The sequence below is a fragment of the Oncorhynchus clarkii genome, chromosome 5, assembly GCF_045791955.1.
Source record: "Oncorhynchus clarkii lewisi isolate Uvic-CL-2024 chromosome 5, UVic_Ocla_1.0, whole genome shotgun sequence".
NCBI lineage: Eukaryota > Metazoa > Chordata > Actinopteri > Salmoniformes > Salmonidae > Oncorhynchus > Oncorhynchus clarkii.
The window spans coordinates 24,944,579-24,971,325 of NC_092151.1; the positions used below are offsets into that span (position 1 = coordinate 24,944,579).

The 26,747-nt window shown below is 43.1% G+C and overlaps 1 protein-coding gene across 1 annotated transcript in view; it reads left to right on the forward strand.

Annotated features, from left to right (window-relative positions):
- The window catches only part of LOC139408568 (voltage-dependent N-type calcium channel subunit alpha-1B-like), a 228,510-nt gene that overhangs the window by 111,892 nt on the left and 89,871 nt on the right, over window positions 1-26,747 (forward strand). The window contains exon 9 of the mRNA XM_071152620.1: window positions 25,908-26,011. Within this exon, the coding sequence (XP_071008721.1) occupies window positions 25,908-26,011 (104 nt within the window). The remainder of the gene's footprint in view (window positions 1-25,907; window positions 26,012-26,747) is intronic.

Here is a 26,747-nt window from a genome sequence, read left to right on the forward strand (position 1 = left end):
CTTTGGTGAAGGGCATGTGATGGCCATTGCCTCTTTGTCGCAAAACTCCCCTTTCTCCTCAAAAAAATATGTTTGTCTAGCTCTGTCCAGTCCAGGTGATGCTTGTATAGGCAGACAATCTATGGGAGGAAGCTGATACCTGGTACTGACCGAGTCCGAACGCTCCTTGGCGACAACATCAGGCTCCAGAACATCGAAGCTGTAAAACAGGAAATAACAAAAAAAGGTAGAAGCCATTACAACATCAATTCACCTTCCATGTTTAGATAAGAAGAATAACCTCCTATAATGCAATGAAAATTATATTCACCCGACGTGCTGGTATTGCTTGATATATGGCAGCGGCCTGAAGTACAGAGTCAGGTGTTGTTGCCAGCCATATTTTTTCACCAGTGCCTCTTTGCTTGACATCATGGGAAAATCAAAAGAAATCAGCCAAGACCTCAGAATTTCTTTTTGTCCCCATGTGCAGTTGCAAACCGTAGTCTGGCTTTTTTTATGGCAGTTTTGGAGCAGTGGCTTCTTCCTTGCTGAGCGGCCTTTCAGGTTATGTTGATATAGTATTCGTTTTACTGTGGATATAGATACTTTTGTATCAGTTTCCTCCAGCATCTTTACAAAGTCCTTTGCTGTTGTTCTGGGATTGATTTGCACTTTTCTCACCAAAGTACATTCATCTCTAGGAGACAGAACGCGTCTACTTCCTGAGCGGTATGACGGCTGCCTGGTCCCATGGTGTTTATACCTGTGTACTATTGTTTTACAGATGAATGTGGTACCTTCAGGCGTTTGGAAATTGCTCCCAAGGATGAACCAGACTTCTGGAGGTCTACCATTTTTTTCTGAGGTCTTGGCTGATTTCTTTTGATTTTCCCATTGATGTCAAGCAAAGAGGCACTGAGTTTGAAGGTAGGCCTTGAAATACATCCACGGGTACACCTCCAATTTACTCAAATGATGTCAATTAGCCTATCAGAAGCTTCTAAAGCCATGACATCCTTTTCTGGAATTTTCCAAGCTGTTTAAAGGCACAGTCAACTTAGTGTATGTAAACTTCTGACCCACTGGAATTGTGATACAGTTAAATAATCGGTCTGTAAACAATTGTTGGAAAGATTACTTGCATCATGCACAAAGTCGATGTCCTAACCGACTTGCCAAAACAATAGTTTGTTAACAAGAAATGTGTGGAGTGGTTGAAAAACGAGTTTTAATGACTCCAACCTAAGTGAATGTTAACTTCCGACTTCAACTGTAGGCGTCAGGGAGACTGGGGAATAGTGGGCAGCTGGTGATTTATGACATTGTGTTGGAGGGGAGAGAGGCAGATAAAGATCTCATCTGGTGATTTGGCTGGCTGGGGCACATTTGCCACAAAAACACTATTTTCAGCGGTAGTTTTGAAATAAGGTTAATTATGAAAAATGAAAGGATTTCCACACATGAAACTACTAGAGGGAACTTTTGGTCATTGACTGCAGGGAAAGGTTTAATTGTTTATTAGTGTGACTCTTAATGAGGTCATGGCTATCTAAATGTTTATAGTGGTGGATTGCCTGTGTGGCCCTCTTGTGGTCATAGTGCCCCCTATAAGGTGTGTCATTTGTCTTGTCACAGTAGTCTTTGGGCTCTTACTATAATTTCACAATCACAGTAGTGGTTGTGGACCTCGCTTCAAAGTCACAGTAGTCCTTGTGGTCGTAGTTTCACCAATGGTTGTGGTCAGTGTTACCCGTGTCTCTCACCTCATTAGAGCCATCTGAGTCACTGTAGTCTGGGCTCACCTTGACCCCGTTTCCATGGTATCCTGCACTGTCACAACGATCACATCGCTCATTAAACACTTAAAAATAGAAGGGAAGTGAGGAGGAGGGGCAGGCGGACAGCGCGGAGTGAGAGGAGCTACGTTGAGACTAATATGATCTGTGTTTGTCTGTTGTCAGTGAATCATCCCGTTTTGGTTGTAGCTTGTTGGATCGGCAGTAAAACATGAGGGGAGTGGAAGAGACTGTGCTCATGTCTCTGTGTGTGCATGTGTGCAGTGTGTGTGTCTTTACTGAGACCAGACGGCTGGCTACACATTCCAGGTAAGCTCTATGTGCAGGGAGACGGAGAGAAAGTGAAAAAGAGAGAAGGACAAATGGAGAGGCAAGGGCAGTGAGTGTGTAAATGAGATACATAGGGCTGATAGAGAGATATTGAGAGAGACATAGTTTCTTCCCGTTTTACACCGTAATAATATTCCAGTGTTCATCTCAGGAACAAAACCAAGATCATAACCAGAGAGTAGTGCACTTAACATCACCTAGAACCGCAAAGAAAATGCTTTCCTTTTCAGAATTCTCTCAAGGCCCTTGTTCCTTGTGTTTCCCCCATTGTTCCAACCAGTGTCTGCACTCTTAATGGAGCTCCAAAACGGATTCTGAGTGCCTATTTAGTGCACTACTTTTGACCATGGCCCATAGGGCTCTGTTATGCACTATATAGAGAGAATGAGGTGCCATTTGGGATGCAACCCCAGTGTAATCTTTTACCATGCGTCTAGCACGGTGGCCTTTTTGTAGCTCTCCAGATCTGCTGGTGTGTGTGTTCTCTCCCATCATTGTGCCTCTACAGCACTTTTCCTCCTCCAGTAATGCAACCCTTCGAGGGGTAGGAATGGGTTTGGGCTTGAATCTGTTTCCCTGTGCACTGTCAGAGCCATTCTCCCAACCTCATAACTAGCTACCAAGTTTTATTAAAATGCTGGGCTTGCAGGTTCACCTGCATCTAAAGCCTATTCCTTTGGGGTGTTTCTAAAGGCCACCGAGTGCTAACAATCTAAATAATGCGTGTGGAATGCTTGATAGTGCATGTGATGTAAACAGAGAGGTCTACTTTCTCTGGGATCTGATTATTGACTGGTTTTCATCAAGCTGTCCACTCAAGAGGAAGCTTCTCACGGTAACCAGTGCCTGTAATCTGGTTCAGGTTATTAATAAACCTACTAGGGTGTTGACAAACACTACAGGAACAAGATCATCCACGTGTATTGATCACATCTCTACTAATACTGTAGGACTTTGTTCTAAAGCTGTATCCGTGCAGTGATCACAGTATAGCTATAACCAGGAAAGCCAAAGTTCCAAAAGCTGGGCCTGAAATGGTGAATAAAAGATCATACAAAATATTTTGCTGTGACTCTTATGTGGACAATGTAAAAAAAAATATGTGATTAATAAGGAGCATCTAGACATTGCACTTGATTATTAATAAACATGCACCTGTTAAGAAACGGACTGTTAGAACGGTGAACTGTTTATGGATTGATAAGGAATTTAAAAACTGTTTGAAAGAGATGGGGTAAAAGGAGTGGCTAATAAGTCTGGCTGTACAGCTGACTCGCTGACTTACTGGAAATTGAGAAATTATGTGAATAAACTCCACAAAAAGAAGAAGAAACTGTATTTTGAAGCCAAGATCAATGATATAAAGAATTCATAATAAAACAAATAATGCAAGAAAATCCTTGTACATTTTAATTTTGTAAAGATAGTGTGCTAGAGGTGGAAAACGCATAGTTATTGTTCGATAATAACACACCTCCTGACATTGACAACTTAGATGGAAAGCTACTGAGGATGGTAGCTGACTATTGCCCCTCCTAACTGTCACAATTTCTTTTTTTCTCTAAGTCTAGAGGAAGGTGTTTGTCCTTAGGCCTGGAGGAAAATCAAAGTGATTTTGCCTTTACTGGTTCTAACAGTCAATTAATCAAGCAATCAAATGTGTTTATGAAGCCCTTTTTACATCAGCAGATGTCACAAAATGCTATACAGAAACCCAGCCTAAAACCCCTAACAGCAAGCAATGCAGATGTAAAAGCACAGTGGCTAGGAAATACTCCCTAGAAAGGGAGGAACCTAAGAAGAAACCCAGAGAGGAGCCAGGCTCTGAGGGGTGGCCAGTCCTCTTCTGGCTGTGCTGGTTGGAGTTTATAAGAGTACATGGCCATTTAAGACCAGATTGTTCTTCAAGACGTTCAAACGTTCATAGATGATTAGCGGGGTCAAATAATAACCAGTGGTTGTAGAAGGTGCAACAGCTCAGTACCTCGGGAGGAAATGTCAGTTGGCTTTTCATAGCCGACCATTCAGAGGTTGAGACAGCAAGTGCCGTTCACCTTCGCACCCCTGGGCTAGACTACACTCAATCATAGGACCTACTGAAGAGATGATTCTACAGTATTGACTTAAAGGTCTAGACCGAGTCTGCGTCTCTCACATGGATAGGCAGACCATTCCATAAAAATAGAAAAAGCCTGCCTCCAGCAGTTTGCTTAGAAATTCTAGGGACAATAAGGAGGCCTGCGTCTTGTGACCGTAGCATACATGTAGGTGTGTACGGCAGGACCAAATAGGAGAGATAGGTAGGAGCAAGCCCCTGTAATGCTCTGTAGGTTAGCAGTAAAATGTTGAAATCAGCCCTTGCCTTAACAGGAAGCCAATGTAGAGAGGCTAGCACTGGAGTAATATGATCACATTTTTGGGTTCTAGTCAGGATTCTGGCAGTCATGTTTAGCACTAACTGAAGTGTATTTAGTACTTTATCCAGGTAGCGTGGAGAGTAGAGCATTGCAGTAGTCTAATCTTAAAGTGACAAAAGCATGGATTAGCTTTTCTGCATCATTTTTGGACAAAAGTTCTGATTTTTGCAATGTTACTAAGATTGATATATTAGTCAAAAGAGAGATCAGGGTCCAGAGTAACGCTGAGGTTCCTCACAGTTTTATTTGAGACGACTGTACAACCATCAAGATTAATTTTCAGAACCAACAGTAGATCTCTTTGTTTCTTCTGACCTAGAACTAGCCTCTCTGTTTTGTCCGAGTTTAAAAGTAAAACATTTTCCGCTGTCCACTTCCTTATGTCTGAAACACAGGCTTCCAGTATAGGTCATTTTGGGGCTTCACCGTGTTTATTTGAAATGTACAGCTGTGTGTTGTCCGCATAGCAGTGAAATAACATTCTGTTTCCGAATGACATCCACAAGAGGTGGAATACATAGTGAAAACAATAGTGGTCCTAAAATGGAACCTCGAGGAACACCGAAACTTACAATTGATTTGTCAGAGGACAAACCATCCACAGAGATGAACTGATCTTTCCGACAGACAATATCTTAACCAGGCAAGAACTTGTCTGTGTAGACCAATTAGGGTTTCTAATCTCTCCAAAAGAATGTGGTGATTGATGGTGTCAAAAGCATTAAGGTCTAGGAGCACAAGGACCGATGCAGAGCCTTGGTCTGACACCATTAAAAGGTAATTTACCACCTTCACGAGTACAGTCTCAGTGCTATGATATGGTCTAAAACCAGACTGAAGCGTTTCGTATATATTATTTGTCTTCAGGGAAAATAATACATTATTTGTGAAGTGTCTATTTGTCAAACTAGACACTCTAATGTACTTGTCCTCTTGCTCGGTTGTTCACAGGGGCTCCCACTCCTTTTTCTATTCTTATTAGAGCCAGTTTGCACTGTTATGTGAAGGGAGTAGGACACAGCGTTGTATGAGATCTTCAGTTTCTTGGCAATTTCTCGCATGGAATAGCCTTCATTTCTCAGAACAAGAATAGACTGACTAGTTTCAGAAGACAGGTCTTTTGAGCCATTTTGTCATTTGAGCCTGGAATCAAACACACAAATGCTGATGCTCAGATACTCAACTAGTCTAAAGGCCAGTTTTATTGCTTCTTTAATCAGAACAACAGTTTTCAGCTGTGCTAACATTATTGCAAAAGGGTTTTCTAATGATCAATTAGCCTTTGTAAATGATCAACTTGGTTAGCTAACACAATGTGCCATTGGAACACAGGAGTGATGGTTGCTGATAATGGGCCTCTGTACACCTAACTTTAAACAACACTTTTTATGGATATCTTTAAGAAATGGCTTTCTTCTTGCCACTCTTCCATAAAGGCCAGATTTGTGCAATATACGACTGATTGTTGTCCTATGGACAGAGTCTCCCACCTCAGCTGTAGATCTCTGCAGTTCATCCAGAGTGATCATGGGCCTCTTGGCTGCATCTCTGATCAGTCTTCTCCTTGTATGAGCTGAAAGTTTAGAGGGACGGCCAGGTCTTGGTAGATTTGCAGTGGTCTGATACTCCTTCCATTTCAATATTATCGCTTGCACAGTGCTCCTTGGGATGTTTAAAGCTTGGGAAATATTTTTGTATCCAAATCCGGCTTTAAACTTCTTCACAACAGTATCTCGGACCTGCCTGGTGTGTTCCTTGTTCTTCATGATGCTCTCTGCGCTTTTAACGGACCTCTGAGACTATCACAGTGCAGGTGCATTTATACGGAGACTTGATTACACACAGGTGGATTGTATTTATCATCATTAGTCATTTAGGTCAACATTGGATCATTCAGAGATCCTCACTGAACTTCTGGAGAGAGTTTGCTGCACTGAAAGTAAAGGGGCTGAATAATTTTGCACGCCCAATTTTTCAGTTTTTGATTTGTTAAAAAACTTTGAAATATCCAATAAATGTCGTTCCACTTCATGATTGTGTCCCACTTGTTGTTGATTCTTCACAAAAAAATACAGTTTTATATCTTTATGTTTGAAGCCTGAAATGTGGCAAAAGGTCGCAAAGTTCAAGGGGGCCGAATACTTTCGCAAGGCACTGTATATATATATATGTCAATTTCTGACATCAACTGTATATATATATATATATATATATACAGTTGATGTCAGAAATTTACATACACTTAGGTTGGAGTCATTAATACTTATTTTTCAACCACTCCACAAATTTCTTGTTAACAAACTATAGTTTTGGCAAGTCGGTTAGAACATCTACTTTGTGCATGACACAAGTAATTTTTCCAACAATTGTTTACAGACCGATTATTTAACTTATAATTAATTCACTGTATCACAATTCCAGTGGGTCAGAAGTTTACATACACTAAGTTGACTGTGCCTTTAAACAGCTTGGAAAATTCCAGAAAATTATGGCATGGCTTTAGAAGCTTCTGATAGGCTAATTGACCTCATATGAGTCAATTGGAGGTGTACCTGTGGATGTATTTCAAGGCCTACCTTCAAACTCAGTGCCTCTGTGCTTGACATTATGGGAAAATCAAAATAAATCATCCAAGACCTCAGAAATAAAATTGTAGACCTCCACAAGTCTGGTTCATCCTTGGGAGCAATTTCCAAACGCCTGAATGTTCCATGTTCATCTGTACAAACAATAGTACACAAGTATAAACACCATGGAACCACGCTGCCTTCGTACTGCTCGGGTAGGAGCGGTACTAGAGATGAACATACTTTGGTGCGAAAAGTGCAAATCAATCCAGGAACAACAGCAAAGGACATTGTGAAGAAGATCCTGGAGGAAACAGGTACAAAAGTATCTATATCCACATTAACAAGAGTCCTATATCAACATAATAAGAAAGAAGCCACTGCTCCAAAACCGCCATAAAAAAGCCACACCACGGTTTGCAACTGCACATGGGGACAAAGATCGTACTTTTGGAAGAAATGTTCTCTGGTCTGATGAAACAAAAATATAACTGTTTGGCCCTAAATGACAATGTTTATGTTCGGAGGAAAAAGGGTTAGGCTTGCAAGCCGAAGAGCAGCATCATGTTGTGGGTGTGCTTTGCTAAATAGATGGCATCAAGAGGAAGGGAAATTATGTGGATATATTGAAGTAACATCTCAAGACATCAGTCAGGAAGTTAAAGCTTGGTCGCAAATGGGTATTCAAAATGAACAATGACCCCCAGCATACTTCCAAAGTTGGACAACAAAGTCAAGGTATTGGAGTGGCCTTCACAAAGCACTGACCTCAATGTTATAGAACATTTGTGGGGAGGCTTACAAACCTGTTACACCAGCTCTGTCATAAGGAATGGGCCAAAATTCACCCACCTTATTGTGGGAAGCTTGTGAAAGGCTATCCAAAACGTTTGACCCAAATTTAAAGGCAATGCTACCAAATACTAATTGAGTATGTAAACTTCTGACCCACTGGGAATGTAAATAAATCATTCTCTCTACTATTATTCTGACATTTCACATTCTTAAAACAAAGTGGTGATCCTAACTGACCTTAGACAGGGAAATTTTACTAGGATTAAATGTCAGGAATTGTGAAAAACTGAGTTTACATGTATTTGGCTAATGTGTATGCAAACTTCCAACATCAACGGTATATATACACACACACACACACACAAATACAGTACCATTCAAAAGTTTGGACACACCTACTCATTCAAGGGTTTTTCTTTATTTTTACTATTTTCTAAATTGTAGAATAATAGTGAAGACAACAAAACTATGAAATAACACATGGAATCATCTAGTAACCAAAAAAGTGTAACCAAAAAAATTTAAATATATTTGAGATTCTTCAAAGTAGCCACTCTTTACCTTGATGACAGCTTTGCACACTCTTGGCATTCTCTCTACCAGCTTCACCTGAAATGCTTTCCCAACAGTCTTGAAGGAGTTCCCACATATGCTGAGCGCTTGTTAGCTGCTTTTGCTTCACTCTGCAGTCCAACTCATCCCAAACCATCGAATTGGGTTGAGGTCGAGTGATTGTGGAGGCCAGATCATCTGATGCAGCACTCCATCACGCTGCTTCTTGGTAAAAATAGCCCTTACACAGCCTGGAGGTGTGTTTTGGGTAATTTTCCTGTTGAAAAATAAATGATAGTCTCACTAAGCGCAAACCAGATGGGATGGCGTTTTACTGTAGAATGCTGTGAGAGTCATGCTGGTTAAATGTGCCTTGAATTCTAAATAAATCACTTCCAGTGTCATCAGCAAATCAGTCCCCCACCATCACACCACCTCCTCCATGCTTCACGGTGGGAACCACACATGCGGAGATCATCCTTTCACCTACTCTGTGTTTCACAAAGACATGACGGTTGGAACCAAAAATCTCCAATTTGAACTCATCAGACCAAAGGACACATTTCCACCTGTCTAATATCCATTGCTCATGTTTCTTGGCCCATGCAAATATTTTCTTCTTATTGGTATCCTTTAGACCCTTTTGGGCTCCCGAGTGGCCCAGCGCTCTAAGGCACTTCATCTCAGTGCTAGAGGCATCACTACAGACACCCTGGTTTGAATCCAGGCTGTATCACATCCGTCCGTGATTGGGAGTCCCATAGGGCGGAGCACAATTGGCCCGTCGTCGTCTGGGTTTGGCCGGTGTAGGCCGTCTTTGTAAATAAGAATTTGTTCTTAACTGACTTGCCTGGTTAAATAAAGGCCTGATTCACGCAGTTTCCTATGACCAGTTGATGTTGAGATGTGTCTGTTACTTGAACTCTGTGAAGCATTTATATGGGTTGCAATTTCTGAGGCTGGTAATGCTAATGAACTTATCTTCTGCAGCAGAGGTCCTCATGAGAGCCAGTTTCATCATAGCGCTTGATGGTTTTTGTGACTACTTGAAGAAACGTTCCGAATTGACTGATGTTCATGTCTTTAAAGTAATAATGGACTGTCATTTACCTTTGTTTATCTGAGCTTGTCACAACACAACTGATTGGCTCAAATGCATTAAGAAGGAAAGACATTCCACAAATTATATTTTAACAAGACACACCTGTTAATTGAAATGCATTCCAGGTGACTACCTCATGAAGCTGGTTGAGAGAATGCCAAGAGTGTGCAAAGATGTCATCAAGGCAAAGGGTGGCTACTTTGAAGAATCTCAAATCTCAAATATATTTTGATTTGTTTAACACTTTTTTGGTTACTACATGATTCCATGTGTTATTTCATAGTTTTTATGTTTTCATTCTTATTCTACAATGTAGAAAATAGTTAAAATAAAGAAATACCCTTGAATGAGTAAGGGTGTCTAAACTTTTGACTGGTACTGTGCATGTGTGCATATATATATACATATATTATTAATCTGTCCTCGCTTGTCTTTCAATCATCCATGTGGGTTTGTATCTTCCTGATATTCAATAAGGAGGGGACTTGCAGCACGTGAAGAACCAAGTTCTATTTTAACGCTTGGCTACGCAGACGCACGTTCATGCAAGCGAGCTGTGTTGGTGAAATGATTGAATAACATGTACAGTGGTGCAAAAAAGTATTTAGTCAGCCATCAATTGTGCAAGTTCTCCCACTTAAAAAGATGAGAGAGGCCTGTAATTTTCATCATAGGTACATGTCAACTATGACAGACAAAATCCAGAAAATCACATTATAGGATTTTTAATGAATTTATTTCCAAATTATGGTGGAAAATAAGTATTTGGTCACCTATAAACAAGCAAGATTTCTGGCTCTCACAGACCTGTAACTTCTTCTTTGAGGCTCCTCTGTCCTCCACTTGTTACCTGTATTAATGGCACCTGTTTGAACTTGTTATCAGTATAAAAGACACCTGTCCACAACCTCAAACAGTCACACTCCAAACTCCACTATGGCCAAGTCCAAAGAGCTGTCAAAGGACACCAGAAACAAAATTATAGACCTACACCAGGCTGGGAAGACTAAATCGGCAATAGGTAAGCAGCTTGGTTTGAGTAAATCAACTGTGGGAGTAATTATTAGGAAATGGAAGACATACAAGACCACTGATAATCTCCCTCGAACTCGGGCTCCACGCAAGAGCTCACCCCGTGGGGTCAAAATGATCACAAGAACGATGAGCAAAAATCCCAGAACCACACGGGGGGACCTAGTGAATGACCTGCAGAGAACTGGGACCAAAGTAACAAAGCCTACCATCAGCAAGGGCATTGAAGATGAAACGTGGCTGGGTCTTTCAGCATGACAATGATCCCAAACACACCACCCGGGCAACAAAGGAGTGGCTTCGTAAGAAGCATTTCAAGGTCCTGGGGTGGCCTAGCCAGTCTCCAGATCTCAACCCCATAGAAAATCTTTGGAGGGAGTTGAAAGTCTGTGTGGCTCAGCAACAGCACCAAAACATCACTGCTCTAGAGGAGATCTGCATGGAGGAATGGGCCAAAATACCAGCAACAGTGTGTGAAAACCTTGTGAAGACTTACAGAAAACGTTTGACCTCTGTCATTGCCAACAAAGGGTATTTAACAAAGTATTGAGATAAACTTTTGTTATTGACCAAATACTTATTTTCCACCATAATTTGCAAATAAATTCATAACAAATCCTACAATGTGATTTTCTGGATTTTTCTCATTTTGTCTGTCATAGTTGAAGTGTACCTATGATGAAAATTACAGGCCTCTCATCTTTTCAAGTGGAAGAACTTGCACAATTGGTGGCTGACTAAATTCATTTTCCCCCCACTATATGTGTTAAACGCTAGCACACGACATGTTTGGTTTGGGTGTAATACCTGGTCTCACCAGGTAACAAATGAGACTGTCAACAACAGTTGTTTGTGCATGTTTGTGTGTGTGGGTTCACATATTCATGTGTGTGTGTGTGTGTGTGTGTGTGTGTGTTTATGAAATAGAAATACAGTTGTGAATGAAAAAGTCACTTCAGAACTGTCTTTCCTTAAAGATGCTTGGCTTTGCTTTGATAGGGTACTACAGTAAAAGTGGTCGGTTAAAGTTTGAACAATGTTTTCTATTTGGTCCTGCTGGTGAGCCATTGCCCAATAAATTGCTCATTGACTGGAGGAACTATTGATTTTAGACTTTCAATTCAAAATATGTATCAGTGCCTTATTTAAAATCAATAGCGAAGCTGACACAACAGTTTATCTTTTCACTTGATTTTCTCTTTACAATTATCCATCTACTGTCCCCAGAGAGGCTGGGGGAGACAGTCAGTCAGATATTGGGAGAGAGAATGATAAACTACAGAGAATGAGAGAGAAGTTATAAAGATAAAGAGACAAAGGCAAGAGTAATGGATGATGAAGTGAAACAGAAAGGCTGATGCTGGACATTCATCCTGTGTGTGGGCTGAGAAAGTGACAGCTGAGAGACAGATGGTAAGATGGGATGAGTATGTGTGTGCTCACACACAAACACTTTGTTTTTTTGTCAGGGACCATGGAAAAGAAGATTTAGCTAGATAGTCCCTGGGCAAAAAATCATCAATGGCGCTGGAGAGGATGGTTGACGTTTTACATGCTCCTAACCAACTGGTATTTTGCTCATTTTTTTGCGTTGTTTGTAGCTTATTTTTTAAACTTATTTTGTATGTAATGTTTCTGCTACCGTCTCTTATGACTGAAAAATAACTTCTGTACATCAATAGCGATTACTCACCTCGAACTGGAAGAAGCTTTTTCCTTTAACGAGTCCGACGAGAAGGATAAACTGCTTTTCCGGGAACATGCCCAAATCCCGGTAATTTGCGTGAGGAAAAGACAGAGAAAAAGGGGGCGGAGGTCGGGCTGCCTTCTGAGAATTTGTAAACGAGCGAGTAAACTCCCACTGCCATCCATTCTATTGGCCAAAGTGCAATCATTGGAAAATTAAATCGATGACCTACGATCAAGATTATCCTACCAACGGGACATTAAAAACTGTAATATCTTATGTTTCACTGAGTCGTGGCTGAACGACGACACAGATAATATAGAGCTGGCGGGATTTTCAATGCACCGGCAGAACAGAGAAGCTATGTCTGGTTAGACGAGGGATGGGGGTGTGTGTCTATTTGTCAGTAACGATGTCTAAGAAGTCTCGAGGTATTGCTCGCCTGATGTAGAGTACGTTATGATAAACTGTAGACCACACTATCTACCAAGAGAGTTCTCATCTATATTATTCGTATCCATTTACCACCACAGACCGATGCTGGCACTAAGACCGCAATCAACCAACTCTATAAGGCCATAAGCAAACAAGAAAATGCTTATCCAGAAGCGGCACTCCTAGTGGCTGGGGACTTTAATGCAGGCAAACTTAAATCCATTTTTACCTAATTTCTACCGGCATGTCACATGTGCAACCAGAGGAAAAAAACTCTAGCCCACCTTTACTCTACACACAGAGATGTATACAAAGCTCTCCCCGCCCTCCATTTGGCAAATCTGACCATAATTCTATCCTTCTGATTCCTGCTTACAAGCAAAAACGAAAGCAGAAAGTACCAGTGACTCACTCAATAAAAAAGTGGTCAGATGACGTGGATGATACGCTACAGGACTGTTTTCTAGCACAGACTGGAATATGTTCCAGGATTCATCCAATGGCATTGAGGAGTAAACCACCTCAGTCACTGGCTTCATCAATAAGTGCATCAATGACGTCATTCCCACAGTGACCGTACGCATATATCCCAACCAGAAGCCATGGATTACAGGCAACATCCGCATCGAGCTAAAGGCTAGAGCTGCCGCTTTCAAGGAATGGGACACTAATCCGGACACTTATAAGAAATCCCGCTATGCCCTCAGACGTACCATCAAACAAGCAAAGCGTCAGCTTTGGATTAAGAATTTTTAATCGTACTACACTGGCTCTGACACTCGTCAGAAGTTTTTTATTTATCTATTTTTTATTTCACCTGTATTTAACCAGGTAGGCCAGTTGAGAACAAGTTTTCATTTATACAGTGCCTTGCGAAAGTATTCGGCCCCCTTGAACTTTGCGACCTTTTGCCACATTTCAGGCTTCAAACATAAAGATATAAAACTATTTTTTTGTGAAGAATCAACAACAAGTGGGACACAATCATGAAGTGGAACAACATTTATTGGATATTTCAAACTTTTTTAACAAATCAAAAACTGAAAAATTGGGCGTGCAAAATTATTCAGCCCCTTTACTTTCAGTGCAGCAAACTCTCTCCAGAAGTTCAGTGAGGATCTCTGAATGATCCAATGTTGACCTAAATGACTAATGATGATAAATACAATCCACCTGTGTGTAATCAAGTCTCCGTATAAATGCACCTGCACTGTGATAGTCTCAGAGGTCCGTTAAAAGCGCAGAGAGCATCATGAAGAACAAGGAACACACCAGGCAGGTCCGAGATACTGTTGTGAAGAAGTTTAAAGCCGGATTTGGATACAAAAAGATTTCCCAAGCTTTAAACGTCCCAAGGAGCACTGTGCAAGCGATAATATTGAAATGGAAGGAGTATCAGACCACTGCAAATCTACCAAGACCTGGCCGTCCCTCTAAACTTTCAGCTCATACAAGGAGAAGACTGATCAGAGATGCAGCCAAGAGGCCCATGATCACTCTGGATGAACTGCAGAGATCTACAGCTGAGGTGGGAGACTCTGTCCATAGGACAACAATCAGTCGTATATTGCACAAATCTGGCCTTTATGGAAGAGTGGCAAGAAGAAAGCCATTTCTTAAAGATATCCATAAAAAGTGTAGTTTAAAGTTTGCCACAAGCCACCTGGGAGACACACCAAACATGTGGAAGAAGGTGCTCTGGTCAGATGAAACCAAAATTGAACTTTTTGGCAACAATGCAAAACGTTATGTTTGGCGTAAAAGCAACACAGCTCATCACCCTGAACACACCATACCCACTGTCAAACATGGTGGTGGCAGCATCATGGTTTGGGCCTGCTTTTCTTCAGCAGGGACAGGGAAGATGGTTAAAATTGATGGGAAGATGGATGGAGCCAAATACAGGACCATTCTGGAAGAAAACCTGATGGAGTCTGCAAAAGACCTGAGACTGGGACGGAGATTTGTCTTCCAACAAGACAATGATCCAAAACATAAAGCAAAATCTACAATGGAATGGTTCAAAAATAAACATATCCAGGTGTTAGAATGGCCAAGTCAAAGTCCAGACCTGAATCCAATTGAGAATCTGTGGAAAGAACTGAAAACTGCTGTTCACAAATGCTCTCCATCCAACCTCACTGAGCTCGAGCTGTTTTGCAAGGAGGAATGGGAAAAAATGTAAGTCTCTCAATGTGCAAAACTGATAGAGACATACCCCAAGCAACTTACAGCTGTAAAAAGGTGGCGAAAGGTGGCGCTACAAAAGGTGGCGCTACAAAGTATTAACTTAACGGGTCTGAATAATTTTGATTTCTTAAAATTTTTTGAAATATCCAATAAATGTCGTTCCACTTCATGATTGTGTCCCACTTGTTGTTGATTCTTCACAAAAAAATACAGTTTTATATCTTTATGTTTGAAGTCTGAAATGTGGCATAAGGTCGCAAAGTTCAAGGGGGCCGAATACTTTCGCAAGGCACTGTAACTCAATCCTACTCTTCACAATATGAGCACAGTGATCAAAACAGCCCTGGGCCAGTTAGAGTAACCAGATAAAAACACAAGTGGGGCCCAATGCAGAGAGTGTACAGGGAGAGATGGAGAGTCCAATTATGGTGTGCTAAGCTAGTGGAATGGTGGGAGATACACTATATATACAAAGTATGTGGATACCTCTTCAAATGAGTGGCTTTGGCTATTTCAGCCAAACCATTTGCTGACTGGTGTATAAAATCAAGCACACAGGAATGCAATCTCCATAGACAAACAGTGGCAATAGAATGACCTTACAGAAGAGCTCAGTGACTTTCAACGTGGCACTGTCATAGGACAACAAGTCAGTTCGTCACATTTCCGCCCTGCTCGAGCTTCTCAGGTCAACTGTAAGTGCTGTTATTGTGAAGTGAATGCAAGATGGCCGCCTAACTTTGAGTTCTTTGGAAACTATGTATTATTTAGTTTTTTTCATGCATCGCGCTGACAGAGATAAATTCCTCTCTGGGAAGAGGAAGGGCGGGGATGTATGCTTCATGATTAACGACTCATGGTGTAATCATAACAACATACAGGAACTAAAGTCCTTCAGCTCACCCGACCTAGAATGACTTACAATCAAATGCCGGCCAAATTCTCCAAGAGAATTCTCATCAGTTATTGTCACAGCGGTGTACATTCCCCCTCATGCAGACACCAAGACGGCCCTCAAGGAACTTCATTGGACTCTATTTAAACTGGAAACCATATATCCTGAGGCTGCAGTTATTGTAGCTGGGGATTTTAACATAGCAAATTTGAGAACAAGACTACCTAAATTCTATCAGCATATTGATTGCACTAAGCACGGGTGTAATACACTCGATCACTGCTACTCTAACTTCCGCGATGCAAACAAAGCCCTCCTTCACAAGCAGGGTATTGAATTAAAGCTACACTCGTTGTGAACCTAGCCAACAAGTCAGATTTTTAAAATGCTTTTCGGCGAAAGCATGAGAAGGTATTATCTGATAGCATGCACCACCTGAAAATGCCTGAATGCGACGTAAACAAAGACTCTGCTTATCCGACGCAGCACAAAACGCAGAAATAAAATATAAAACATTCATTACCTTTGACGAGCTTCTTTCTTGGCACTCCTATATGCCCCATAAACATCACTATTGGGTCTTTTTTTCGTTTAAATCGGTCCATATATACCCAAAATAGCTTTGTATGGAAGCTGTGTCATTCAGAAAAAAACATCGTTTTTAAACGCTGCGTAATTTTTTTAAATTAAAAAAGTTGACGATAAACTTTCACAAAACACTTCGAAATCCTTTTGTAATCCAACTTTAGGTATTAGTAAACGTTTATAATCTATCAAAATGATTACAGGGCGATGTATATTCAATAGCTCCTCGTTTGCAAATCAATGGCTGCCCATGTCCACATTAACAACATCCGGGTGAAGACTGGAATTAACGGATGCCAGATAGATGGATTTTCCAACAATTAATTCAATTGAAAATGACGACAATGGCGACATCGTGTGGAATTTGTATGAATTGCATGCAGGTCGATATTCAATTTTGCCCTCTTTTAACAACTCATGGAAGTGACTTATGGAAATTATTTTTAGCTTTCAGAGAGCAGTTTTTCTTGCGTTTTTCAATGAAACACACGATCTGTTATAGTCACAGCCGTGATTTAACCAGTTTTAGAAACTTCAGAGTGTTTTCTATCCACACATACTAATCATATGCATATACTATATTCCTGGCATGAGTAGTAGGACGCTGAAAAGTTGCGCGATTTTTAACAGAATGTTCGAAAAAGGAAGGGGTAGACTTAATTTAGCAAATCCGACCACGACGCCATCTTGCTCTTACTGTCTTATAGGCAGAAACTCAAACAGGATATGTACCAGTGACTCGAACCATTCAATGCTAGTCTGACCAATCGGAATCCACGCTTCAAGATTGTTTTGATCATGCGGACTGGGATATGTTCCGGTCAGCCTCAGATAACATCAATCTATACGCTGACTCGGTGACTGAGTTTATAAAGAAGTACATTGGAGATGTTGTACCCACTGTGACTATTAAAACCTACCCTAACCAGAAACCGTGATGGACCGCAATTAACCATGGAAATAGGTCTGGGAATATGCCTGAATATTAACATTGAAGATATTCCCTCCGCAAGGCAATCAAACAAAAAAAATGTTGGTACAGGGACAAAGTGGAGTCGCAATTTAATGAATCAGACACGAGATGTTTGTGGCAAGGTCTACAGGAAATCACGGACCACAAGAAGAAAACTAATCACGGACACTGACGTCACACTTCCAGACAAACTAAACACCTTCTTTGCCTTCTTTGAGGATAATACAATGTCAGTAGGCCCACTAACAAAGGCTGCGACCCCCCCCCAACCCCCTCTCTTGCGACGTGGCTGACGTGAGTAAAACATTTAAACGTGTTAACCCTCGCAAGGCTGCTGGCCCAGACGGTATCACCAGCCGCATCCTCAGAGCATGCGCAGACAAGCTGACTGATGTGCTGTCCCCACATGATTCAAGATGGCCACCATTGTTCCAGTACCCAAGAAGGCAAAGGTAACTGATCTAAATGACTACTGCACATCATGAAGTCATCATGAAGTGCTTTGAGAGACAAGTCAAGGATCATATCACCTCCACCTTATCGGCCACCCTAGACCCACTTCAGTTTGCATGCCGCACCAACAGGTCCACAGACGATACAATCGCCATCTCTCTGCACACTGCCCTATCCCATCTGGACAAGAGAAATACCTATGTAAGAATGCTGTTCATTGACTACAGCTCAGCATTCAACACCATAGTACTCGCCAAGCTCATCATCAAGCTGGAGGCCCTGAGTCTCAACTCCGCCCTGTGCAATTGGGTCCTGGACTTTCTGATGGGCCACCCCCAGGTGGTGAAGGTAGGAAACAACATCTCCACTTCGCTGATCCTCAATACTGGGGCCCCACAAGGGTACATGCTCAGCCCCCTCCTGTACTCCCTGTTCACCCACAACTGCGTGTCCATGCATGCCTCCAACTCAATCATCAAGTTTGCAGACGAGACAACAGTCGTGGGCTTGATTACCAACGACGACGAGACAGCCTACAGGGAGGAGGTGAGGGCACCCGGAGTGGGGTGTCAGGAAAACGACCTCTTACTCCACGTCAACAAAACAAAGGAGATGATTGTGGACTTCAGGAAACAGCAGAAGGAGTACCCCACTATCCACATCGAAAGGACAGCAGTGGAGTTTTTAAAAATTCCTCTGCGTACACATCACAGACAAACTGAAATGGTCCACCCACACAGACAGGGTGGTGAAGAAGGTGCAACACCGCCTCTTCAACCTCAGGAGGCTGAAGAAATTTGGCTTGTCACCCAAACACCTGACACACTTTTACAGATGCGAGAGCATCAATCGAGAGCATCCTGTCGGGCTGTATCACAGCCTGGTACGGCAACTGCACCTCCCTCAACCACAAGGCTCTCCAGCACTCGATGTCACAGGAAGGCCAAAAAGATCAAGAACAACAACCACCCAAGCCACTGCCTGTTCACAACGTTACCATCCAGAAGGCGAGGTCAGTACAGGTGCATCAAAGCTGGGACCGAGAGTCTGAAAAACAGCTTCTATCTCAAGGCCATCAGACTGCTAAACAGCAATCACTAACTCAGAGAGGCTGCTGCTTGCATTGAGACCCAATCACTGGCTGCTTTAATAAATGGATCACTAGTCACTTTAAACAATGCCACTTTAAATAATGCCACTTTAATAATGTTTGCATATCTTACATTACTCATATGCATATACTGTATTTTATGCCATCTATTGCACCTTGCCTATGCCGCTCTGCCATCGCTCATCCATATGTACATATTCTCATTCACGCCTTCAGATTTGTGTGTATTAGGTAGTTGTTGGGGAATTATTCAATTACTTGTTAGATATTACTGCAACTAGAAGCACAAGCATTTCGCTACACTCACATTAACATCTGCTAACCATGTGTGTGACCAATAAAATTTGATTTGATTTTGATTTGAAACGTCTAGGGGCAACACCGGCTCAACCATGAAATGGTAGGCCACACAAGCTTAGAAAACTGGACCACTGAGTGCTGAAGAGGTCGGCACGTAAAAATTGTCTGTCCATTGCAACACTCACTACCGATTTCTAAACAGCCCCTGGAAGCAACGTCAGCACAAGAACTGTTAGTCGGGAGCGTCAGGAAATGGGTTTCCATGGCCAAGCAGCCGCACACGAGCCTAAGATCACCATGCGCAATTCCAAGCATCGGCGGGAATGGTGTAAAGCTCGCCGTCATTGGACTCTGGAGCAGTGTATACTCGTTCTCAGGTGTGAGCCTCTTAGTTTCAGTGACGGGAAAGCGAAGTCCATACAGAAATGGTTAGTCGAGATCAGTGTGGAAGAACTTGACTGGCCTGCACAGAGCCCTGACCTCAACCCCATTGAACACCTTTGGAATGAATTGGAACACCGACTGCGAGCCAGGCCTAATCTCCCAACATCAGTGCCCAAGCTCACTAATGCTCTTGTGGCTGAATGGAAGCAAGTCCCTGCAGAAATGTTACAACATCTAGTGGAAAGCCTTTCCAGAATAGTTATAGGGGCTGTTATAGCAGCAAAAGAGTGACCGAGTCCATATTAATGCCCAGGGTTTTGGAATGAGGTAGTCGCCGAGCAGGGGTCCACATACTTTTGGCCATGTAGTGTATTCACTATAGGTCTCACACCTTTATCTGTTACTGCATCTGTTACTGCATCTGTTACTGCACTATTGATCGTTAGCATACATGAATGTGTTCTGATTAGGTGACGAACCTGGTCCCTATGGGTTAATGACTGAGCTGTTAATTACCCTTGTTTAGCCAGTATCTTCCCCCTGCCACCTTCCCTTAATTGCCCAGTACAAGCCATTGGTCAAGAGGTCTTAGTGTAGGTCTTATCTAATCAATGGAATCCTCACCCTATGGCCAACTCTGGAGAGTAAGATTGATCCAGGAAGTTTTAGGAGGGTAGAGAGGGCACCTAAACTGGAGTGATTGATAATAAAGCCTGTATAATCAAATCTCAGGCCAAAATAAATGCTACAGGCTACCCACTGCATTATTAATATTCTTTGCCACAATCACAATCTGAGGCCTTGTCCCGAATGGCACACTGTCTTCCCAATATAGTGTTCGACATTAGGGACCACTTTTTATATCGTGAATTGGGTGTCATTTGGGATGCACACCAGAAAAATGATGATACAGTTTTCATGGAGAGCTCATGCGTAGTTCAAATGACAGGTTCTTGCAGATACAGTACACTTCCTATCTGCGTTAACCTTTATTTTTCATGTTTATTTTTGCCGTGTCTCTATGCACACACACACACACATTAGCACACACTTTTCTTTTCTCATGTTTTTGTTCCTGTAACAGTTTTCTTTAGGTGAAGGAGAAGCGGACCAAAATGCAGCGTGGTGGTTATTCATGTTCTTTAATTTATAAAGACACTATACATGAAATAACTAACAAAACAACAAACGTGCGAAAACCTAAAACAGTCCTATCTGGTGCAAACACAGAGACAGGAACAATCACCCACAAACACACAGTGAAACCCAAGCTACCTAAGTATCATTCTCAATCAGAGACAACTAATGACACCTGCCTCTGATTGAGAACCATACTAGGCCGAAACATAGAAATAACCCAAAACATAGAAAAACAAACAGACTGCCCACCCAACTCACGCCCTGACCATACTAAATAAATACAAAACAAAGGAAATACAGGTCAGAACGTGACAGTACCCCCCCCCCCCCCCCCCCCCCCCCCCAAAGGTGCGGAACCTTGACCTATAGGGGAGGGTCTGGGTGGGCGTCTGTCCGCGGTGGCGGCTCTGGCCCCACTTCACCATTGTCTTAGTCCCCCACCTTGTCCGCTTCCGTGGTCTCCTAACCACGGCGACCCTACTTAATGACCCCACTGGACTGAGGGGCAGCTCGGGACAGAGGGGCAGCTCGGGACAGAGGGGCAGCTCGGGACAGAGGGGCAGCTGCTCGGGACAGAGGGGCAGCTGCTCGGGACAGAGGGGCAGCTCGGGACAGAGGGGCAGCTGCTCGGGACAGAGGGGCAGCTGCTCGGGACAGGGGGGCTCTGGCGCCGCTGGGCTGAGGGGCTCTGGCGCCGCTGGGCTGAGGGGCTCCGGCACCTCTGGGCTGAGGGCTCTGGCAGATCCTGGCTGGCTGGCAGTTCTGGCAGATCCTGGCTGACTGGCAAATCCTGGCTGAACGGCGGATCCTGGCTGAATAGCGGATCCTGGCTGACTGGCGGATCTGGAAGATCCTGGCTGACTGGCAGCTCTGGCGGCTCCTTGCAGACTGGCAGCTCTGGCGGCATCCTGCAGACTGGCAGCTCTGGCGGCATCCTGCAGACTGGCAGCTCTGGCAGCTCCTTGCAGACTGGCAGCTCTGGCAGCTCCTTGCAGACTGGCAGCTCCTTGCAGACTGGCAGCTCCTTGCAGACTGGCAGCTTTGAACAGGCGGGAGACTCCGGCAGCGCTGTAGAGGAGGAAGGCTCTGGCAGCGCTGGACAGGCGAGGCGCACTGTAGGCCTGATGCGTGGTGCTGGCACTGGTGGTACTGGGCCGAGAATACGCACAGGAAGCCTGGTGCGGGGAGCTGCCACCGGAGGGCTGGTGCGTGGAGGTGGTACTGGGTAGACCGGACCGTGCAGGCGCACTGGAGCTCTTGAGCACCGAGCCTGCCCAACCTTACATGGTTGAATGCTCCCGGTCGCCCTGCCAGTGCGGCGAGGTGGAATAGCCCGCACTAGGCTATGCAGGCGAACCGGGGACACCATGCGCAAGGCTGGTGCCATGTAAGCCGGCCCAAGGAGACGCACTGGAGACCAGCTGCGTAGAGCCGGCTTCATGGCACTTGGCTCAATGCTCACTCTAGCCCGGCCGATACGCGGAGCTGGAATGTACCGCACCGGGCTATGAACCCGCACTGGGGACACCGTGCGCTCCACGGCATAGCACGGTGCCTGCCCGGTCTCTCTAGCCCCCCGGTAAGCACAGGAAGTTGGCGTAGGTCTCCTACCTGGCCTCGCCATACTCCCTGTGAGCCCCCACCCAAGACATTTTTGGGGCTGACGCGCCGCCGTGCTTGTCTCTCCAACTCCATTCTCCGATAACCTTCCGCGCACTGCTCCATCAAATCCCAGGCGGGCTCCGGCACTCTCCCTGGGTTGACCGCCCACCTGTATATCTCCTCCCAAGTAGTATAGTCCATACTCTTGCTGTCCAAAACGTCCTCCCATGTCCATTCCTCTTTGCGCCGCTGTTGCTGTTGCCCGTTACCACGCCGCTTGGTCCTGTTGTGGTGGGTGATTCTGTAACGGTTTTCTTTAGGTGAAGGAGAAGCGGACCAAAATGCAGCGTGGTGGTTATTCATGTTCTTTAATTTATAAAGACACTATACATGAAATAACTAACAAAACAACAAACGTGCGAAAACCTAAAACAGTCCTATCTGGTGCAAACACAGAGACAGGAACAATCACCCACAAACATACAGTGAAACCCAGGCTACCTAAGTATGATTCTCAATCAGAGACAACTAATGACACCTGCCTCTGATTGAGAACCATACTAGGCCGAAACATAGAAATAACCCAAAACATAGAAAAACAAACATAGACTGCCCACCCAACTCACGCCCTGACCATACTAAATAAATACAAAACAAAGGAAATACAGGTAAGAACGTGACAGTTCCACTTTAATTTTTAAAAATATATATTTTTATAGTATTACTGATATTGAATACTCCATTGTTGGGAAAGAGTAAGCAAGAAAGGCAGTTCACTGTACTTGTGCACGTGGCAATAAAAATGTGAATATAAATCAACATGGAATAAGAGAAGTGTGTAACATTACAGCAGACCTAGCTGGATTAGAGTCCAATAATCCACTGGAGCATATCGTACCAATACATACAGTGGGGAGAACAAGTATTTGATACACTGCCAATTTTACAGGTTTTCCTACTTACAAAGCATGTAGAGGTCTGTAATTTTTATCATAGGTACACTTCAATTGTGAGAGAAGGAATCTAAAACAAAAATCCAGAAAATCACATTGTATGATTTTTAAGTAATTAATTTGCATTTATGCATGAGTATTGCATAAGTATTTGATCACCTACCAACCAGTAAGAATTCCGGTTCTCACAGACCTGTTAGTTTTTCTTTAAGAAGCCCTCCTGTTCTCCACTCATTACCTGTATTAACTGCACCTGTTTGAACTTGTTACCTGTATAAAAGACACTTGTCCACACACTCAATCAAAAAAAATTACAGACCTTTACATGCTTTGTAAGTAGGAAAAACTGCAAAATTGGCAGTGTATCAAATACTTGTTCTCCCATTTGTAACTATGAGTACAGAAAAAAAGGTGCAACTGTCCCCATAGGAGAACCCTGTAAATAACTATTTTTGGTTGCAGGTAGAACCAGAGTTCTACATAGAACCCAAAAGAATTCTACCTGCAACCAAAAATCTTTGTTCTATGGGGACAGCCAAGGAACCCGTTTGGAACCCTTTTTCTCAGTGTACTGGGAAACTAGTCAGGCAGACAGGCCGATACAGTGCCTTGCAGAAATATTCACCCCCCTTGGCGTTTTTCCTATTTTGTTGCATTACAACCTGTAATTTAAATGGATTTTATTTGGATTCATGTAATGGACATACACAAAATAGTGACTTGTTTCAAAAAAATTATACAAAAATAAAAAAACGGTAAAGTGCATATGTATTAACCACCTTTGATATGAAGCCCCTAAATAAGATCTGGTGCAACAAATTACCTTCAGAAGTCACATAGTTAGTTAGATTGCACACAGGTGGACTTTATTTAAGTGTCACATGATCTCAGTATATTTTCACCTCTTCTGAAAGTCCCCAGAGTCTGCAACACCACTATGCAAGGGGCACCACCAAGGAAGCGGCACCATGAAGACCAAGGAGCTCTCCAAACAGGTCAGGGACACAGTTCTGGAGAAGTACAGATCAGGGTTGGGTTATAAAAACATATCTGAAACTTTGAACATCCCATGGAGCACCATTAAATCCATTATTAAAAAATGGAAAGCCTATGGCACCACAACAAACTTGACAAGAGAGAGCTGCCCACCAAAACTCACAGACCAGGCAAGGAGGGCATTAATCAGAGAGGCAACAAAGAGACCAAAGATAACCCTGAAGAAGCTGCAAGGCTCCACAGTGGAGAGTGGAGTATCTGTCCATAGGACCACTTTAAGCCGGACACTCCACAGAGCTGGGCTTTACGGAAGAGTGGCCAGAAAAAAGACGATTGGTGTTCGCCAAAAGGCATGTGGGAGTCTCCCCAAACATTTAGAAGAACTCTGGTCAGATGAGACTAAAATTGAGCTTTTTGGCCATGAAGGAAAACACTATGTCTGGCTCAAACCCAACACATCTCATCACCCCAAGAATACCATCCCCACAGTGAAGCATGGTGGTGGTGGCAGCATCATGCTGTGGGGATGTTTTTCATCGGCAGGGACTGGGAAACTAGTCAGAATTGAAGGAATGATGGATGGAGCTAAATACAGGGAAATTCTTGAGGGAAACCTGTTTTGGTCTTCCAGAGATTTGAGACTGGGACGGAGGTTGACCTTCCAGCAGGACAATGACCCTAAGCATACTGCTAAAGCTTCACTCGAATGGTTTAAGGGGAAACATTTAAATCTCTTGGAATGGCCTAGTCAAAGCCCAGACCTCAGACCAATTGAGAATCTGTGGTATGACTTAAAGATTGCTGTACACCAGTGGAACCCATCCAACTTGAAGGAGCTGGAGCAGTTTTGCCTTGAAGAATGGGCAAAAATCCCAGTGGCTAGATGTGCCATGCTGATAGAGACATACCGCAAGAGACTTGCAGCTGTAATTGCTGCAAAAGGTGGCTCTACAAAGTATTGACTTTGGGGGGTGAATAGTTATGCATGCTCAAGTTTTCTGTTTTTTTTGTCTTATTTCTTGTTTGTTTCACAAGAAAAAATATTTTGCATCTTAAAAGTGGAAGGCATGTTGTGTAAAAATCAATTTTATTTCCAGGTTGTGAGTCAATAAAATAGAAAAAATGCCACAGGGGGTGAATACTTTCGCAAGCCACTGTAGACAGGCAGTCAGACAGCTCCAGACCATTATATAGGCCAGACCTCAGCCTGTCTCTCTCCCAGCAGGGGATTGGCTTGTCAGGCTAGTTTGACTTTCCACAATTTTTTCCAATTGGCTGTTTAGAAACAGTAGTTTGGGGTTGTATTATAACAACCGTGTAATACAACCCCAAGGTCTCTCTGTTCTGCACACGGTACCTGGTGGATCTGATTTGGTGGTTGGTTGACTGACTGTGTGGGAGTGTGTTTACCGGTAAGAAGACATTTATTTGAGTGTTAAGTAGCGTATATTGAAGTTTTTGTGTACAAGCAAGTACAGCAAACATGTCAGATATAGATGTTATGCAGATGTTGTACATTGACCAACTGCAAACATTAAGAGGATACGTAAAACTCATACACCTTTTTCTTTGTCTTTCTTGATTGATTTCGTGATTGTGCGTGCGTGCGTGCGTGTGTGCGTGCGTGCAGGCTAATGATGCCTCGGGGAACACCTGGAACTGGCTCTACTTCATCCCCCTGATCATCATCGGATCCTTCTTCATGCTCAACTTGGTCCTGGGTGTCTTATCAGGGTAAGTCTGACCAAACATACACACACACACACAAACACAAACACACACACAAACACAAACACAAACACAAACAAACAAACAAACAAACAAATAAAAGGGTTACAAAGTTCTTTAAATATGCTCACACACCTATGCATGCACTCACTCACACATGCACACACACCAACTCTTTCCTTAGGCCCAGATAAAGTTCTGCTTCCCCATAGGAACCCAGTTCTTTCTAGACTAATGACAATGTAAATGGAATGAGCCCTGTTGAGACGGACCCAGTGTGTGTAGAGGAGTGTTTCTCACTGTCAGAGACAATGAGACCGACACCACTGAGTTCAAAGAGAAGAGCAAGGGACACCATTAAGATTAAAGACCTGGCCATTTTAAAACACAGGAGAGAGAGCGAGAGAGTGAGAAGAGAGAGAGAGGGAGATAAAGACAGCAAGTCGGGGGAGGGATGGAGAGAAGGAGAGTGGGAGATTACTAATTTTAGCTGTTTTCAGTGTAATTTCAGTTGAGATGCATTTCCTGTCAGTTGGAGGAATTCAAAATGAATCCGCACACTTTGGTTCGGCTGGCGTCTAGCCGAACGAGTGTGCTCGCATACTCCCTTAAAACACCTTCGCTTGAAAAACAAGAAAAAGCAGCAATAGTACTGTTTGTCCATCTTGAGACGCTGTAACCAAAAATACTGAGAATAAATGAGATCTTAGTTGCACAATTTTACATCTAACTAAGCTGTTTG